The 19,051-nt window shown below is 44.2% G+C and overlaps 1 protein-coding gene across 1 annotated transcript; it reads left to right on the forward strand.

Annotated features, from left to right (window-relative positions):
- Positions 1 to 11,806: 11,806 nt before the first annotated feature.
- LOC145413634 (uncharacterized) lies at positions 11,807 to 14,320 on the forward strand. Its single transcript, XM_080283294.1, has 4 exons — positions 11,807 to 12,087; positions 12,369 to 12,891; positions 13,145 to 13,320; positions 13,579 to 14,320. The coding sequence occupies exons 1-4, from the start codon at positions 11,807 to 11,809 to the stop codon at positions 14,318 to 14,320; spliced, it is 1,722 nt and encodes a 573-aa protein (XP_080139420.1).
- Positions 14,321 to 19,051: the final 4,731 nt, after the last annotated feature.

Here is a 19,051-nt window from a genome sequence, read left to right on the forward strand (position 1 = left end):
AAGAGAAAGTAGGTTGATTACACACGATTCTGGGGTAGATAGCAGCCAGGTAGACTATTTCCTGGTCAGGAGGGCTGATAGGCAGTTAGTGAGGGATGTTAAAGTTATAGGGAGTGAGGAGTGTGTGCAGCAACACAAGTTATTGATATGTGACATAGTGCTTAAGGAGCAGGTGATGGAAAAGGAGACCTATGCACTTATGAGGAAAATATGGAAACTGAAAAACAAAGCAGTATGGGATGCCTTCTCTCAGGAGATGAGGAGAATGGTGGCTGAACAGGGAGACATCGACAGAAGTGTTAATGAACATTACAGAGCCCTCAAGAGCAACCTCTTGAGAGTTACTGATTCAGTATGTGGATAGACGAGAGCTCCACCAAGACATGATGTAACTTGGTGCTGGGATGAGGATGTAGAAGCTGCAGTTAAGGAAAAAAGAAGGCTTTCCCAGGAATGGAAGAAGGGTGGTAACAGAGAGAAATACTTGCCTGCCAAGCATAGGGCTAGAAAAGAGGTTTACAAGATGATGTCTGAGTCACAGAGACTCTTACTTGATAATGTAGATCATGTGGAGAGGAAGAATATGATATTTAAGGTGGCAAATCAGATGAAGGGTGGTAACAGAGAGAAATACTTGCCTGCCAAGCATAGGGCTAGAAAAGAGGTTTACAAGATGATGTCTGAGTCACAGAGACTCTTACTTGATAATGTAGATCATGTGGAGAGGAAGAATATGATATTTAAGGTGGCAAATCAGATGAAGAGGGGGAATAGGGATGTCACAGGTGAGCAGTGTGTGAAGAATGGTGAAGGATGGGTAGTGGTGAACAGTGGGGATATTAAACATGCATGGAGAGAGCATTACAACCAGTTGTTGAATGAGGAGTTTGACTGGGACAGGGAAGGTTTGGAGCCTGCAGATCCAGTATTTGGCCCTTGGCCTTTGATTGACACTGCTACTGTGAGCAGGGCAACAGGTGTGTCTGGGTTGACTGAGAAAATGCTGAAAGCCTCTGGAGATACAGGAGTGAGGTTAGTCACTGACCTGGTTAATACGATTATGTACGAGTGTGTTCCAGACGGTTAGATGAAGAGTGTAATTGTAAATGTGTACAAGGGGAAGGGTGATTCCCTAGAAAGAGGAAATTGTAAAGGCATAAAGCTTTTAGACCAGATAGTGAATGTAATAGAGAGAGTTCTAGAAGGTATGATTAGAGAAAGAATGAATATTGATGAGATGCAGTTTGGGTTTATGCCAGGCAAAGTGACCACTGATGCCATATTCATTGTTCGACAGCTTCAGGAAAAATATATAGGAAAGAAAGGGGAACAATACTTTGTTTTTGTTGATTTGGAGAAGGCCTTTGACAGAGTCCCTAGCGAGGTGGTGAAGGGGGCAGTGAGAAAGCTTGGGATCGAGGAGTGGCTAGTTGGGGTGGTTATGGCCATGTATGTGGGTGCTTGAACCTAGGTGAGGGTGAATGAAGATTTGAGTGATGAGTTTTCCGTGAATGTTGGTGTGCATCAGGGGTCAGTTTTGAGTCCCTAGTTGTTTATCTTAGTACTTGAAGCCCTCTCATGTGACTTCAGAAATGACTCCGGTGGGAGATGTTGTATGCTGATGATTTGGTGTTCATTGCAGAGAATGAAAGGGAAGTGGAGGAAAGATTTAGGAAGTGGAGAGATGGTATGGGGTATAAGGGCTTAGGAGTATATGCAGATAAAACAAAAATGATGGTATCTAGAGCTGGTGGCGCACACTGGTCTAAAGCAGCAGTTTCATGGCCAGAAGCCTACGAATCTGGAAACATGTTTCACTGTGTTGTATTTTTTTCTTAACATTTTAGTAAATTTCATTGTGATATTTTAAAAAATTACCTAATCTGTTGTCATAATAAGGTTTCATATAAAGAAAATAATTTGTTAAATATTTTTATTTACAAAGACGAAAAGTATTCCAAATACTTATTCATATACTCGGGTACTGATTACCTTCTTTCTCCCCCAATTACATTTAATCATCATCATCATCATTGTCATATATATTTGGTTCTCTTAGATGTGCAATCACGTCAGGGAAGAGTGATTTCTCCGGTCTGAGGTATCTTGCTTTTCAGTGGCATGCTACCAGTGGTTCAGATGATGCAAGAAACTAGTGAATCAAGTACAGTATATGTTGATCTGTACTCTTGAGGTCTTACATGTATGACTCAGTCTGATGTTTACCATACATATTTTCTTTAAATACATTATTGCCCCTCTATTTTACAGTTGACATAATTATTTCTCTCTCATTATCAATTCTTTGTCTTCCTGCACAATTTTGAAATCCGTTTAAATATATCACACTATTTGTCATCACATATTTATCCACAGTCAATCATGTCGCTGTTATGATATTATACATATGAAGGCACCTACCCTGTCTTAGTGAAATGTGTTGATGCGGGAGCTCATCTCTGGCTCTGAGTGGTTGAAATTAGGAATGGTCGCTGAAGAAAACGGGAAGCCCTCGGTAAATTTAAGCTCTGGCACTGGCAGCTTCCGGGGAAGTATGAGGGAAATTGCTATTATTTCCTAATGTGCACACATGAGCAACTAATTTTTGCATATGTTATTCCCAGATAATTATCCTATAAGGCTGTAGCTAGTACATCATTCAATATGGCATGATCTGCTTTGCATAAGGCTTGTAACAAAAGTACATAATATCTTAATCATTATATTAGAAATTGCTGAAGTTCACACTTTCGGCAAAATGGTAGAGTAAGACACATTTGTGGTCAAAATTACATAACCGAATATCGTAAAACAAAAAAGTTACAATCGTTTTTTGTATAAGGGAAAATTATTTATTCTGCTGCAGTTCCTTAACATGAGGTAATATTCCTCCAAAAACCATTTGAAATTGTCGTAAACTATGTATATTAGCTCCTCAGTTTGATTACATGGTATATAGTTACTCTCACGCGTGACCAAGAAATGGCACTTATGGACCACTGTGTGGCGGTACTATCAAGGAAAGGGAGAGTGGCCATGTGCGATTTGCCACAAGGGAGTGGGAAGTAATTCCATCTTGTGCAGTGTTTGTGATAGGTTAGTGGAAAATAGATGTAGTGGTATTAGAGGTAGACTGTGAGATAATGTTGATTTCATGTGCACAGTGTGTCGGGGAGAGCATGTGGAGATTGTGAGGCATGAAAGGATTGAACTTGCTGGTGAGTCTCTTGAGTGTGTGGAAGAGTTTTGTTATTCGGGAGACATGTTATGTGCTGGAGGTGGGGCTGGAGTGAGGAGTGGTTGGAAGGAGTTCAGGGAGCTGTTGCCTCTCCTGACACTGATAGGGCTCTCCCTTCATGCAAAGGGATCTTTGTATGCAGCATGTGTTAGGAATGTTATGGTGTTTGGTAGTGAGACCTGGGCAGTAAAGGAAGAGGATATTTGCAGGCTTAGATGTACAGAAATTACAATAATTAGGTGGATGTGCAGTGCATCCCTGAGTATGAGGCCTTGGGGGACTAGGTTTACAATGGAAGAGTTGATGGGTAGGATGGGACTGGAGTGTACTGGTGTTGTGATGAGGAGAGGTAGATTGAGGTGGTTTGGGCATGTGGAGAGGATGGGGGATGACAATTGGGTGCAGAAAGTGAGAAATGTTAATGTTGGTGGTGGGTTTGCAAGAGGTATACCTAAAAAGATGTGGGATGAGGTCATTGAGTGTGACCTCAGGGATATGAAACTGAATAGGGAAGCTGACAGAGATCAAGCAGCATGGAGAACCGCCATTAGGTGACCAAGGCCAACGCATGCAAACATGTTGGAGCCTTCAAATATTAAATGAAATGAAATCCTTGTTGAAAAAGTGAGTGAACGGTAAAATATGGTAATTTATTTATTTATTTATTTTTTATTATTTATTTATTTTTTTAGGAAGATCATTTATTCATTTATAACACATAGGAATTTCATAACAATACTGTAATAAATAAGGGCAGGGGAGAAAGTTGAATGGAAACATTTTCCGATGTTGCGCACATCTCCGAGTGAGGGGTATGTGGTGCATAAGGTCTGGGCCAGCCCATGGGGGTCATGCAGTACTCGGAATCCTTTCGACGTAGGCTGCATCGAAAGAGTTAGAGAGGGTTAATTGTCCTGATACCAGTGTCTTTTTGTAACACATTTTACTTTGATATTTTGCTTATTGGTTAGCCTGGTGGAGCATCTATTCTTTATATTGTCTGTCATTTGATGTACAGCTGTTTGCAGCATTTTGAACCTTGTAGCATCCTTTTATTTACTATTTGAACTGTACCTCATAATATGCAGTTCTGCAAAGTCTTGAGCGTGTCCTGTGGTAGAAGGTGATTACGTACAAACTTTCATGCAATGTTTCCAATGTACATTTAAGCTATAAAGAGTATGTGGATGATTTTGAGAAGATCTGATCTGCTAATTTATATAATAACTACTGAGTTTGGTATAAAATGTTTGCTGATATGACTTTTGTGTTACTTTTGTAGGAATATGTATAAAAATGATTTCAAAATGGACTCCTGTGCTTCAATTGTGTATACTGGTATACATTTTTTATTATTTAAAATTTTACTAAAAATAGTGAGCTAACCCCTGATAAGGTGAACGTTGAAATTTATTATGTGGTAAAGCATACTGTAATCACAGTTTTTTAAGATACTGTATCCAGTTAAGGTACTTACTGTTGTGCTGTTGAGCTGCAAGAATAATTAATTTTCCTTTATTAAATGTTGAGGGATCAGTGGGTTTTATGTTTTAACTTGTTCACTCCAGTCACATATGTTTAAGTGTATTATCATCATCTTCAGATGATTTTACACTTCTTAGGATAGACTTTCCAAACTACAGATGTTAGATACAGTCTTCATTAATTCTTTCACTGGTAGTGTTCCATCCTAAGTTGAATAAAATCATCTGGAGGCAGCAGGAGTAGAAAAAAAAGGTACATAAAGTGGCTAAAGGAAATAATTTAAGAAAATATGTTAACTGAGTGACAGCTGTAGTGTATCACTGTGTTATACACATGATCAAAACAGTATTATGCAGAAGGGGTCTAATGATATTTGAAATTATCAGTATAGCTTGTGATATCCCAAGAAGACTAATCTGGGATCACCTGAAAGTGGGTATGTTAACTATAGTGACTAGGAAATATAGTATCACAAGTAAGCAGTGTGTGGCCTTCTTATGAAAGCAAGGCTACCAGTTTGCAATGGAATCATCAGGCACTTTATAATACCTGTCATCTATGGTGTGTCATTGTGTCTTGTGGAGTGTGCACCAATACTTTTTTGATCAAGTGTACTATTAGCATTTGTGGATACACATGCATATAGTTCATGGGTACCACAAACTGTATTTATGTAGATAATTAATACTGTTGTGTCTTTACACTAGGGCAATATTACAGCAGCCTTGAATTATCTTCCCCATGGCAGTTTTATAATAGCTATGAGTTATCTTTAACCTTGACAGTATTGTGACAGCACTGACATACCTTCCTCCTAGTTTTCATCTGTCCATATTTGATAATATGGCAAGCCTCATTCAGATTAGCTCTATATATTGAAGTTTGGAGATGTTGTGAATCTCAGATACAAGAATCGAAGAAATCACATACTTACTTGTAGCTTGATAACATTCTATTATACTTTTCTGGCTGTACTGCTATAGTATTTTGTACTTCTTTCATGAAGTACTGTACTGTACAGCTTGAATTCAACTAGTGTATAATATTCAGCCTGATGCAACTGTTTCATGAGCACTGTACCACATATTACATACCATATGAATCATAAACTGAGCTCAGTTGGAGATATCCAGAAGCAGAGCATCAGTCTACACAGTATTTAGTTACTAGAATACAGTATTAGACAAAATAATATGTTCTCAAGGAAATCTTGAGTAAGCTGTTATGTAAGCTGTATCAGTTACTTAACATTAAAATAAAGTATAATACTCCTTCTCACACAGAGGTAAATGTTTTTCATAATTGGCTTGTAAAAATTGTGAATATTTTTTCTGCATAAAGTGCCCCTTACAGATTTATCTCAGAGAATTACTGGTAGCAGAAAAAAGGACATGAATAAAATTAAATGCCATAATTCATTTATTGTTCTCCTGTCTGTACATACAAGCAGTGTCCCTTTCTCTCACCATTGTGCCCGTAAATGCCTTCTGCAGAAGGCAGAATTTCTGGTAAGTCGAACTCTGACCGAGGTGTGACTTAGTGTTTATTCAAAGGGTTACATTTTAGTTTCATAGTTTATTGCTCATGTACAGGGCATTGTGGTTCCCAGGCTGCTGCTTCCGCCTAATAGAGAGGGGCCCGAACCTGGGAGCAGTGCCCCAGGAGACTGCTGTATCAGTGGGTGCATACTTGCGGGGCAGTTACAGTCCCAAGGCGTGCTTGGAGGGTGTCCCTGTAGCTGTCCTGGCAGGGTGTCCCAAGGCCATTACCACAGCCAGTGGTTAGGATGGTGAGCTAGAGGTCCCACAACCATTGTCTGGACCTGGGTCTGTGCAGTTGGTGGGGCATGTGGCATGTCTCTCCCCCTTTATTATTACCGACTGTGACCAGGTATAAGAATGAGTTTCAGAGCAAGCCTGAGGACATTAAATCACCCAAGGGGATGAGAGTGGGTTCATGGAATGTAGGAAGTTTAAGAGTAGGGCAGGGGAGGTGGCTGAGACATTCAGTAGGAGGTGGGTGTGGATGTGGGATGTTTGCAGGAGATCTAGTATAGGGGTGGTACAGCCAGAAAGATTGCTGGGAAGGATTGCTATTATAAGCTGTTTTGGCATGGGGGAACAGACAGATATGGGGGTATGGGTGTGCTGGTTGGGGAGAAATCGGTGGAATATGTTATGAGAGTAAGTGGTAGGATAATAACAGTGAAAATTTTGTTCAGTGGAATGATGTTTGCAGTTATATTGGCATATGCTCCACAAGCAGGCTTGGATGAGGTAGAGAAGGATAGATTCTGGGATGACTTAATACATGTAGTAGGTGGTATGGGGGATGATAAGATAGTGGTTTTGGGAGGGGACTTAATGGTCATGTAGGTGAAGCAGCTCAAGGATAAGGAGGAGTGCATGGTGGATGTGCATATGGTTCAAGAAATAAGGAAGGGGAAAGGATATTTGAGTTTGGGGAGGCGATGAACATGGTTGTGTGCAACAAACATTTTAGGAAAAGGGAGAGTAGGTTGATTACATATGAGTCAGGGGGTAATAGCAGTCAGATGGATTATTTCCTGGTCAGGAGGGCTGATTGGCGGTTAGCGTGGGATCCCAAAGTTATAGGAAGCGAGGAGTGTGTGCAGCAGCACAAATTATTATGTGACGTGGTACTTAAAGAGCTAGTGATGAAAAAGAGGACTTATGTACCTAGGAGGAAAATATGGAAGCTGGAAAACCAAGCAGTAAGGGATGCATTCTATAGCGAGATGAGAGTGGTGGCTGAATGGGGAGCCGTTGACAGAGGTGTTAATGAACAGTACAGAGCCCTCAAGAACAACCTCTTGAGAGTTACTGATGCAGTATGTGGTTGGACAAGAGGCCCACCAGGACATAAAGTAACTTGGTGGTGAGATGAGGGTGTAGATAATGTAGTTAAGGAGAAAAGAAGGCTTTTCCAGGACTGGAAGAAGGGTGGTAACAAAGAGGAATACTTGGCTGCCAAGCGTAGGGCAAGAAGAGAGGTATACAGGGCAAAGTCTGAGTCACAGAGACTTTTACCTGATAATCTAAACTGTGTGGAAAAGAAGAATATGATATTTAAGGAGGCAAATCAGGTGAAGAGGGAGAATTGGGATATTATAGGTGAGCAGTGTGTGAAGAATGATGAAGGAAGGGTAGTGGTGAACAGTGGGGATATTAAAGATGCATGGAGAGAGCATTACAGCCGGTTGTTGAATGAGGAGTTTGACTGGGACAGGGAAGGTTTGGAGTTTGCAGATCCTGTGTTTGGCCCTTGGCCTTTGATGCTGCTACTGTGAGTGAGGCAATAGGCTGGATGCAGGTAGGGAAAGCAGCATGTGTGTCTGTTGAAATGTTGAAGGGCTCAGGAGATACAGGAGTGAGGTTAGTCACTGACCTGATAAGTATGATTATATATGAGTTTGTTGTCCCAGACGATTGGCTGAAGAGTGTAGTTGTTAAAGTGTACATGGGGAAGGGTGATGTCCTGGCATGAGGAAATTATACAGGTATAAAGATTTTATATCAAATAATGAAGGTAATGGAGCTAGTTCTAGAAGGTATGATTAGAGAAAGTGAATACTGATGAGATGCAGTTTGGGTTAATGTCAGGCAAAGGGACCACTGATGCCATATTCGATGTATGACAGCCTCAGGAAAAATATATAAGAAAGAAAAGGGAACTATACTTTGTTTCTGTTGATTTGGAGAAGGCCTTTGACAAAGTCTCTCGAGAGGTGGTGAAGTAGGCAATGAGAAAGCTTGGGATCGAGAAGTGGCAGGTTAGGGTGGTTATGGCCATGTTTTTGGGTGTTTGCACCCAGGTAAGAGTGAATGGAGAGTTGAGTGATGAGGTTTCCATGAGTGTTGGTGTGCATCAGGGGTCCGTTTTGAGTCCCATGTTGTTTATCATGGTACCTGAAGCCCTCTCACGTGACTTCAGAGACAGACTTCCGTGGGAGATGTTGTATGCTGATGATTCGGTGTTAATTGCAGAGAATGAAAGGGAGGCGGAGGAAGGATTCAGGAAGTGGAGAAATGGCATGGGACACAAGGGCTTAAGAGTATATGCTGATAAAACAAAAGCGATGGTATGTAGGGGTGGTGCCGATACTGTGAAAGAAGAGGGAGAGTGTACATGTGCAATCTGCCACAAGGGCATGGGAAGTAATTCCATCTTGTGCAGTGTTTGTGATAAGTGGGTGCATAAGAAATGTAGTGATATTAAAGACAGACTGCGAGATAATGCTGATTTTATGTGTGCGGTGTGTTGGGGAGAGCATGTGGAGATTGTCAGGCATGAAAGGATTGAACTTGCTGGTGAATCTCTTGAGTGTGTGTAAGAGTTTTGTTATTTGGGAAACATGTTATGTGCTGGAGGTGGGGCTGGAGCTGGCTCTTTGGATAGGGTAGGGAATGGTTGGAAGAAGGTCAGGGAGCTGTTGCCTCTTCTGACATAGAGAGGGCTCTCCCTGCATGTTAAGGGATCTTTGTATGCAGCATGTTTTAGGAGTGTAATGCTCTATGGCAGTGAGACTTGGGCAGTAAGGGAAGAGGATATTTGCAGGCTGAAACGTACAGAAATGGCAATGATTAAGTGGATGTGCAGTGCATCCCTGGGTGCAAGGCCTGGGGGGGCTAGATTTATGATGGAAGAGTTGAGAGGTAGGATGGGACTGGAATGTATTGCTGTTGCTATGAGGAGAGGTAGACTGAGGTGGTTTGGGCATGTGAAGAGGATTGGAGATGATAATTGGGTGCAGAAAATGAGAATATTAGGGATGGGGCTGGGAGGGGAAGACCAAAAAAGATCTGGGACAAGGTTATTAAGTGTGGCTTCAGGGTTAAGGGACTGAACAGGGAGGCTGCCAGAGAGAGCATGGAGAACCGCCATTAGATGACCAACGCCGACACATGCATGTATGTTGGAGCCTTCAAAAACAAAATGAAACAAAACATAATGCCACTCAGGGATGAACGAGGCTGGTCACTCTCATCTTAAATGTCAGGACCAACTTGCCTAGCCCTGGGCTCCTACGTCCCTCATGGGGCAACACTGGATCAGATGATGATGATGATATTCCAAGTGCTACATTTTAGTTTATTATATTCCAATTGTTACACTTTAGAGTAACTGACTGTAAAGTGAAGTAAATAAATGCAGAACATTACATAATTGAATGTTGCACCCCTCCACCTATGCAACCTGCTATCCTAGCCTAGCCTATGACATGCACCAAAATGTTGTTATTGTTTATTTTTAATGCATTATAAATGCTTCTTTTATTTAGTGTTAATAAACAAGTAATCCCATATAATTTGCAATTCCTTTGGGGGGAAGTGATAGAGTAAAACCTCAATGTAACGGACTGCAAATACCAGAATTCACTTTTATCGGAATTGAGGAGCTACTGGACTAATTTTCAATACAGTAGAAGTCCGATTTTTCGGCATCTATGGGACCAGGCAAGTGCCGAAATATCAAAATTGCCGAATTATCGAAAACCCTACCCACTCAGTACCTTATATGTTTCGGTGAACACTATCATCATTACTCATATCATTACAAATGTGTTTGGAGAGAGTACTGTATACTGTTTGCTACTGTACAATACTGTAATGAATACAGTACTATACATGAATATGAAAAATAAAGAAATTAGTGAACATACTGTATATAAATGTAATGGTACAGTAGGCCTACAAGTTCACATGCACTTACCTAAACTTATAGTAGGTTCCTTATTTACATATGTACAATAGAAGGGGTTGATTGGAGTCTGCTACTGCTGGAAGAAGTCCACATCTTATGTGTACGCTTCTTGCTAACACCAGTTAACTTTCCACACGTGGAGGCCATTTTCAAAGCACGCAGAAGATGTTTATACTGTTCACAACACACGGCTGGTCCACTCAGGTGTTACAAAGCTCCTGTCTGATGTTATGGTGCTTACAGCACACTCGAATAGTAATTTCAGAGGTATTTCGGTACGAAGTTCACAAAGCACACAGAAGAATCAAGAGAAGTCGGCAGCAGCACGGCAACAACTCGGAAGAATGGCGGAAGAATGGCGAAACAGATTCTCTTTCCCATGCTAGACTCACTACATGTTTGTCCTCTCTTTATGCTATAGGAGAAAGAGCTAGCCTCTGAGCTTCATGGCAGTGGTAGACTCATTCCATCACTTTCACTATCTCACTCACTAAGGCGGGTAAAGGCGGGTAGCTAGCTGGCGAGCCTCATGGAGAATTTCAAGACTGACGAAAAAAATCGGAGAATCTGCCGAACGATCGGAGATTTTCGTAAATGGGACTATTTCTCAAAACTGCCAAAATGTCAGATTTGCCGGGGAATTGGATGCCGAAATATTGGACTTTACTGTATATCGGAAATATTCCGAAAAAGCCAGCAGAGGTCTGAACAGCCAGACCTCAGTCCGGAGAAGCCTTGGTGTCACTCTTATTTTTTGGAAAAATTCTGCAAAATACGACTTCAGTTTGGACCGGTGATGCCACAATTCCCTCATTTTGAACGAAAATTACAGTGTATCAGAGTATTGTCCGCACAGCTTGTGTGTTCGTACATTGGTTGGTGGCAGGTTGGCAGCGTCACTGTCGTTTCCCCGCGCATTGCATCAGTCTGACCCATGCAGACCTAACCCACCAGCAGAGCAAAAATGGCCGTCTGCCTCTCTACCGAATGGTCAAAGTCTCCTTGGCAAGAAGAGGGAGGGAGTCGCGTGCTGGTAATAGGCCTAACTCACCAGCTGAGCAAAAATGACCATGTTACCTCCCTACCAAATGGTCAGAGTCACCTGGCCAAAAAGAGGGAGGGAGCTGCTTGGTAGTAATAGGTCTAACCCACCAACTGAGCAAAAATGACTGTGTTTCCTTCCTACCAAATGGTCAAAGTCACCTGGTCGAGAAGAGGAAGGGAGGGAAGAGAAGGTGTGAGAAACAAAGGGAGTGAATGAAGAGAGAAGGTGGGAAGAAAAAAAGGAACACTGTGGGAGGGAGAGAGGGATGATTGTGATGACCAGACAGACTACAGCTATCCTCCCCTGAGTCAGAGATGCTGTTGTTCTGCAAGATCAACAGTGCATTGCACACCACCCTGGGATTAGTGGAGCACAGGAGCTGTGGCATGATAGAAAAGGAGGTGATAGTGGGAACGACCTTGGGTGACTCTACTGCGGACGAAGTACCCTTCATCATAGCCAACTTTTCACTTTGTCCTAAGAAGATGCATCAGGGCACAGTTGTGAGGTTGTGGCAAGAAGTTGTTCAGAAGCTACCAAGCAGTGCATGCAAGAGGAATATAGTTCAGCCTAAAGAAGAGCTACCCGACCACTTGTAGGATCTGTTTGCCAGGAGTGCCCAGTTAATAGAGAAACCAGAGATGGAGCAGCTGAAAAGGCTTTTAGTGAAGTGCATTGATGTATTTTTCATAGGAGACCTGGACCTAGGATGCATTGACCTGGTGGACCACCACATCAACACGAGCAATCATTGATTGGTAAAGCAAGCCCCATGAAGGATACCTCCAGCCCATCATCTGGAGATGGAGAAGGTAATGGAAGATTTACATCATCAGGGCCTACTTGAAAAATCCAAAGGTCCTTGGGCATCTGCAGCTGTGCTGGAGAAGAAGAGGGACAATTCCTGGAGGTGTTGTGTGGGTTACTGGGCCCTCTAAGATGTCATCGTCAAGGACTCCTACATTTTGGACGTCAGGAAAACACCTCTGATCCTCTGGTCAGAGCAAAGTGGTTCTCAACACTGGACCTGAAGTCTGGGTACCACCGGGTCAAGATGGCAGATGCAAATATGGAGAAGATGGCTTTTTCATATGGCCAGGGACTCTGGCAATTTAAGGTTATGCCCTTGAGGTTATGTAACACTCTGGCTACCTTCAAGCATCTGATGAAATGGGCACTAGAAGGACTACATTGGAAGACAGAACTGATGTACCTGGATGATGTGATCATTTTTGACAAAATCTTCTGTCAAGTATTGGAGAGGCCATCTGGCATCTTCAATCTATTCAAAACTGCACACCTTCAGTTTAGTCCCAAGAAGTTTTGTCTGTTCCAGATGGGAGTCCACTATCTTGGCCACACTGTGAGTGAGTCAGGAGTGCACACTGACCCTGAGAAGGTAGTTGCTGTGAGGGATTGGCCAATACCAACCAGTGTACGGAAGCTGAGGAGTTTCCTGGGTTTGTGCTGCTCTCGTTGTTGCTGGTTTGTGAGGACTTTACCACCATTGCAATGCCACTACACTGGCTTACAAAGAAGGGGCACAAGTTTTCATGAAGTGAATCAGCAGAGACTCATTTAAGTGGCTGAAAGAGGCTTTGAACAGTATGCCTGTGCTTAAGTATCCAGATCCCTCCCGACCTTTCATTTAGGATTATGACGCCAGTGATGTTGGGGTTGGTGGTGTACTCTCCCAGAAAATAGACAATAAAGTGAAAGTGGTGGCTTACTACAGCACAAAGCTCAATGCAGCAGAGAGGAACTATTGTGTTACTCAAGAGGAACTTCTAGTAATAATGAGGAGCCTCAACTATTTCCATCCTAACTTGTACTGGTCAAGCTTCACAATCTGTACCAACCATACTGCACTGAGGTGGCTGAAGTCCCTGAAGGACAGCTAGCTTCATGGATTTGAAAGCTGGAGCAGCATAATTACACGATTGTTCACCAGCCCGGATGAATCCATCGAAATGCCAACAGCTTGAGCTGGAGACCATGCCTCCTTGAGTGTCAGCATTGCAGCCACAAAGAAGGTAGCATGAAGGAATGTTGTTGTACAGTAGTGGAGTTGGAAACATTTCAACAGATATGGGAAAGTGGCAGCTGGAGGATTAGGATGTGCAACCACATGTGGAGTTCCTGAGCCAAAGTTCGGTTCGCCCTGTGTGAGAGAGGATCTTTGGGGCAAGTCCTGCTACCAAGACTTACTGGGCTCAGTGGGATACTCTGTGGCTGGAAAGTGGAAATCTGCAGCATCATTGAGTGACATCTCATGGACCTCACAGCTATTGGAAGGTGGTATTGCCAAAGAAGTTGCGGGTACCAGTTTTGGAGAAGATGCGGAACAGCATAATCAGTGGACACCTGGGGGTGAAGAAGACCTTGAACCACATGTGTCAAAGGTTCTACTGGGTTGGTATGAGGAACGATGTGGAAGAGTGATGCTGGGCATGTGCCCATGTGCTCCACTGCGGCTATATCAGTTTAGAGTTCTGATGAAGAGGGTCGCAGTGGACATAGCGGATCCTCTGCCTCTTGTGACAGATGGGAACAAATACATCCCTGTGGCAATAGACTGTTTCACCAAGTGGCCTGAGGCTTATACCATCCCAGACCAAGAGGTCACTACTATTGCATGGGTGCTGGTGGACCAATTTTTCTGCAATTCTAGTGTTCTGAATGAGCTCCATTCAGACCAGAGAAGTAACTCCAAGTCTGCAGTCTTTGCTGGGTGTTTTAAGTTGCTGGGCATTAGAAAGACCAGGACTATACCACTGCATCCCCAGTCAGATGGAATGGTGGAAGGATTGAACTGGATGGTGGGGTAGGAGCTGGCCAAGCAGTGTGTGGAAGGGCAGACAGACTGGGACCATAAGCTGCCTGCCCTGCTGATGGCCTACAGATCTGCAGTCTGTGAGGCTACTGGATACTCTCTGGCAAAGATGATATTTGGGTGTGAATTGTGGCAGCCAGTAGACCCGTTGATTGGAAAGCTATCAGAGGAAGGTCTCCCAGTGGAAACCTCTAGGTTTGCCCAAAGTCTGGAGAAGAGAATGGATGAGGTGCGGTCAAGTTTGAGGTTCACCAGTGAGGCCATGAAGTGTGGGTACAGGCTGAGAGCTAGCCACATCAGTTTTAAGGAAGGAGGCTGAGTGTGCCTGTTCAAGCCCCAAAAGCAGAGGGTCCAGTCTCCCAAACTTCATTGCCCCTGGGATGTTCTGTATATGGTGGTTGACTGTTTCTCAGATGTGACCTACAGGAACAAAGGGGAGAGAAGAATGAAACTGATGATCATCCATGCCACTCGTCTGTGGAGATAACATGGACCTGGGAAATACACTTGGAGTGAAACCAAGGACCTGCTGGACACTGGAAATGAAATTAGGGCCCAGCAGAGTGATTGACTGCACTGTTGATCTAGGTCCTCTCGCCATGGGCATGGAGGCTGTCAGCTTTCCCTTGCTCAATGATCAGGACGCTACGGTTAGAAGGGATGACTCAGCTGATGGTTTGGGAACAGAGGATGCTCTGGACTCCATGGGACGTAGATGGTAGAGATAAGAGTGACAACCCATTAGGATGGGAAATTATCATGTAGATACATGTATGTACATAGGTACAGTAGGATTAGGTGGTTGTGTCAAGGATGACACAGCTTTGAGTGAGGGGCAGTGTTGTGTCGTGGGATTAGGTTAGTGGTTTATATCTGGAGATATGAAGAACACTCTAGAAATTAAGTGTTGTTTATATGTGGAAATGTCAGGAACACCCTAGAAATTTAGTGTTTGTGGTTTATTACTGGAGATGTGAGGAACATTAGAAAATGTTGACATGTCTGTTTGATTTTCTTTCTTACCTTAGGAATTAGTTCTTGTCATTATTGCTATTGTGCATTACTGCATGGAAAAATGTGAGTTTTCTCCTAGTCTCATTATTGCATGCGAAAATGAGAGTTTTCTCCAAGGTTCTAGAATATGCATTATTGCGTGAGAAAATGTGAGCTCTCTCCTAGACTCTGGAGTGCTCTGTGCTGTTCTGGTGGTGGAGTTTGGGGTATTTAAAGGGACTGTCCCACCTCCAAGTCAGTCAGTTAGTCACTGGCAGATGGAAAATGACAGTCAGTTAGCAGGTGACAGTCAGACAAAAAGAGATAATGAGCGAGAGTCAGTCAATGACAGAGTAGTCATTCAGAGTCAGTGAGTGACTGTCAGTCTGTCAGTGAATGGATAGTGAGCGAGTAATAGTGAGATAGATAGTGTGCAAGAGAGAAGCCACATTGTTTTGCTAAACTCAGCTGTGCCTGGAAGGCATAAAGCCCTGAAGTGTCTCTGATTAAGATTCTGGTCTGTCAACATGTGCTCAATGTATCACCGAACCCTTACTTGTGCACCCATAATAGTCTCTGCACACTTCACACTTTTGGTGGTGTTGGTAATATGGGCATTTTCATGAAAATTTTTTTAGCCAATAGAAATTTCCATATCTGTGTACATGGTTTGCCATCTACTGTACTTCCTTCCCAGAGCTGGAAGGTATTCCACAGAGCTGTGTTCTTAGTACCACGCATTTTCTTATTGCTATCATGGCAATGTGTCTTCCCTTCCATCAGGTTTACACTCATCCTTATATGTTGATGACTGCAGTTTATGCTGCAGATTCTAATATGATTAATTGTGAATGTCTTGCGCAATCAGGACTTAGCAAAGCCTCATGCTTTTAAGACCATCTTTCCCGTCATTCTTCTGCAGGGGCTGCAGAAGAATGATGGGAAAGATGGTCTAAAAATCGGAAACGGAGAATGAAGGAAGAAGAATTAGACTTGGAATAAAGGAAAATGGAGGGACAAACGTTGGGGCATGGAAGAAGCCATGGGGGGAAAAAAAACTTGTCCGGAATGAGAAACATTACCTATGGTAAGGGAGGAGTGTGAGAGGAGGGTACAAGCTCGAATTGAAAAAGGTGGTTTGATCTAGGATGTGAGGAGAGAGGGGAAGCAGAGAAGGAGTTTAGGGATGCAGTGTAACTTAGCACAGGTGTGAAGAGTGAGCAAAGCATGACGGCGATAAAGTGAAGGAGCTTCTGTTTCAGCATAAAGACTTTCAACTAGGGAAGATTTGAAAACGCCAATAGCCAGACGCAAACCGTGATGATGCACGGAATCAAGTTGTTGGAGGGTGGTATGTGGTATCTGAGGTGGAAGAATAAACCTGACAACCATAATTACGTTTGGAGAGAGTGAGAACAGTATGGAGGCGAAGCACCCCACGACACACGAGTCAAAGTTTGTTAAAGATGGAGGCACTGCAAAGCTGAAATTTTTAAGGATTCGATATGGTCCTTCCAAGTAAGACAAGAGTAAAAAATAAGGCCAAGAAAGGAAGCAGAGGTTTTGTATGTGAGAGGAGAGCCATAAAGAAAAAGAGGCGGGTGAGGAATAAGACGAGAGCAGGTAAAAGTGATGGCACAAGACTTAAAATGAGAGAAATGGAAACCATGGGTAGTAGCCCACTTTGAGGCAGCTGAAACAGCACGTTGAATAAGAGCACCAAGGACTGAGATGTCAGAATTTGAGACATATATTGCAAAATCATCCACATATAAAGAAGAGCAAACACTAACTGGAAGGCAAGAAACAATCCCATTAGTTGCTGAAGTGCCCACCCCCACGGGATGCCCAGGGAGGGGTGTCACAACACCCACCCCAGGGAGGACCCATGGCCCAACACCCACCCCAGGAGGAGACCACGGGGAGGTGCATAGGGAACGCGTAAGGCACGGGCAAGATGGGCGTATGTCCCCCGCGACCCTGTGCCCCTCTTCCCCATAACACAGCCACCAGCAGGAACGCCGCCCCAGCAGACTATACTGCAGCCAGGCCAGCCCTCGCCAGGATCGGGGTGGAACTTGTCCTAGCACAGTCCCGAGCAGCACCACGGTGACGGCCACTGCCTGCACCGCGAAGGAAGAAACAGCCACTGTCCACTCTTTGGCTGTTGCCCCCTGCAGCATGGCGGTAACGGCCACTGTCCACAGCGGGAAGAAAGAGACGGCCATTGTCCACTCTTCGGCTGCAGCCATTCCTGGGAGCAGCACAGTGGTGATGGCCACCGTCTGCACTGGGAAAGAGAGACAGCTACCGTCCACTCTTCGGATGATAACCCTTAAAAGGGCAGAACCGCGGTGACAGCCACCATCTGCACCGGGAAGGAAGGGACGGCCACCGTACGCCCTTTGTCTGCCACCTCCTCAGGGAGCAGCACCGTGATGACGGCCACCATCCACACTGGGAAGGAAGAACCAAATGAAGTCCACTCTTTCGCTGTTGTCTCGAGGGCCTGTGGAACTGAGGATAAGGCCTTCATCCGCATCGGGAAGGATGGGATGGCCACCGTACGCTCTTCGTCCACTGCCCTTGCGATGTCTCCTCTGGGGGAAGTCCCTGGCTCAGCCCACCACCCATCCAGAGGCCAAGCAGGATGCCTTTCTCTCTCTCTCCCAACAGGTGCAGTTCCCCCCGAGGAGTTGTAGCTGGAGGGACTTTGACGAGGACCCATAATAAGCCTGGGGATCTGTGCCCTACAGCCAGTACCCGGGCGACGCCCTCTGCTGACGGACTCTACGAGGAAGGGACGCCGTGGGCAGCTCGTAACGGCGGCTCGACCCAGCAGAGACCGCAGCCCCCGGACACCCAGGGGCATCCCTAGGACTCCAGGGTGTGACTTCCCCAGTCCCACCAGCAGACAGTCCTCCTCCAGGAGCAGACGGAGGCAAGCACGCCTGCATGCCCTGTTTGGCCCTAGCCCAGAGGGCTGCCTTCCCCACCGAGGCCCCGCTAGAGAAGGGCCTCCCTCAACACCGACCTGCAGCCCATCACAGACGGCCCCCAGCAATAGTCCTGTGCCTTCTACGGGAAGGCACACCCGACGAGCTACCTCCCACACCCGGGCGTCGCCTATAAGGCAGCCCAAACCCACAGCAGCCCAGGCCAGAGTCAACTAGTCCAATTGTGTCCTATTAACCTGATTTGTGTATATTATTAATAATGTCCTTGTTCTGATTGTAACTCGTTAATGTACGTGTAAGGTTGGTCAGCCGAGCTTTTATGCCCTGTTCCTCTTGTTGTGTATACTGGTTCCGGTCTCAAAAGAGAACCCCAGCTCAGTAGCTCGTGTTCTAAGGACAAGAAGTCGACCTAAGAACACCTAGCATAACAATTGCCAATAAAAAGATAGTAGTGCTAAGAACACTGCCTTGGGGAACACCTTTATATTGTGGTAAGGGATCCGAATAGGTATGCTGAACACAGACCTGAAAGATACGGGCTGATAGAAAATTCTTCAAGAAAACACCAGGGTTACGATCAATACCACAAGAATGAACAGTGTGCAAAATATGAAAGTGCCAAGCAGTATCATAGGCCTTCTCAAGATCAAAGAAAACTGCAATAACAGATTGATGAGTGGCAAAGGCAGATCGAATATAAGCTTCTAAATTAAGGAGAGGAGTTAAGGTACCACAGGCTTTTCAAAAAACAAACTGAGGATGACAAAAGCTGTTTG

The sequence above is a fragment of the Coenobita brevimanus genome, chromosome 97 (assembly GCF_032717465.1).
Source record: "Coenobita brevimanus isolate Jiangsu-jjx chromosome 97, ASM3271746v2, whole genome shotgun sequence".
Lineage (NCBI taxonomy): Eukaryota > Metazoa > Arthropoda > Malacostraca > Decapoda > Coenobitidae > Coenobita > Coenobita brevimanus.

Coding starts and splice junctions, on each gene's coding strand:
- LOC145413634 (XM_080283294.1), top strand. CDS start 11,807: ATGCTGTTGTTCTGCAAGATCAACAGTGCATTGCACACCACCCTGGGA. Junction 12,088..12,368: donor GAAGAGCTACCCGACCACTT/GTAGGATCTGTT, acceptor GGGCATCTGCAG/CTGTGCTGGAGAAGAAGAGG. Junction 13,321..13,578: donor AACTATTTCCATCCTAACTT/GTACTGGTCAAG, acceptor ACATTTCAACAG/ATATGGGAAAGTGGCAGCTG.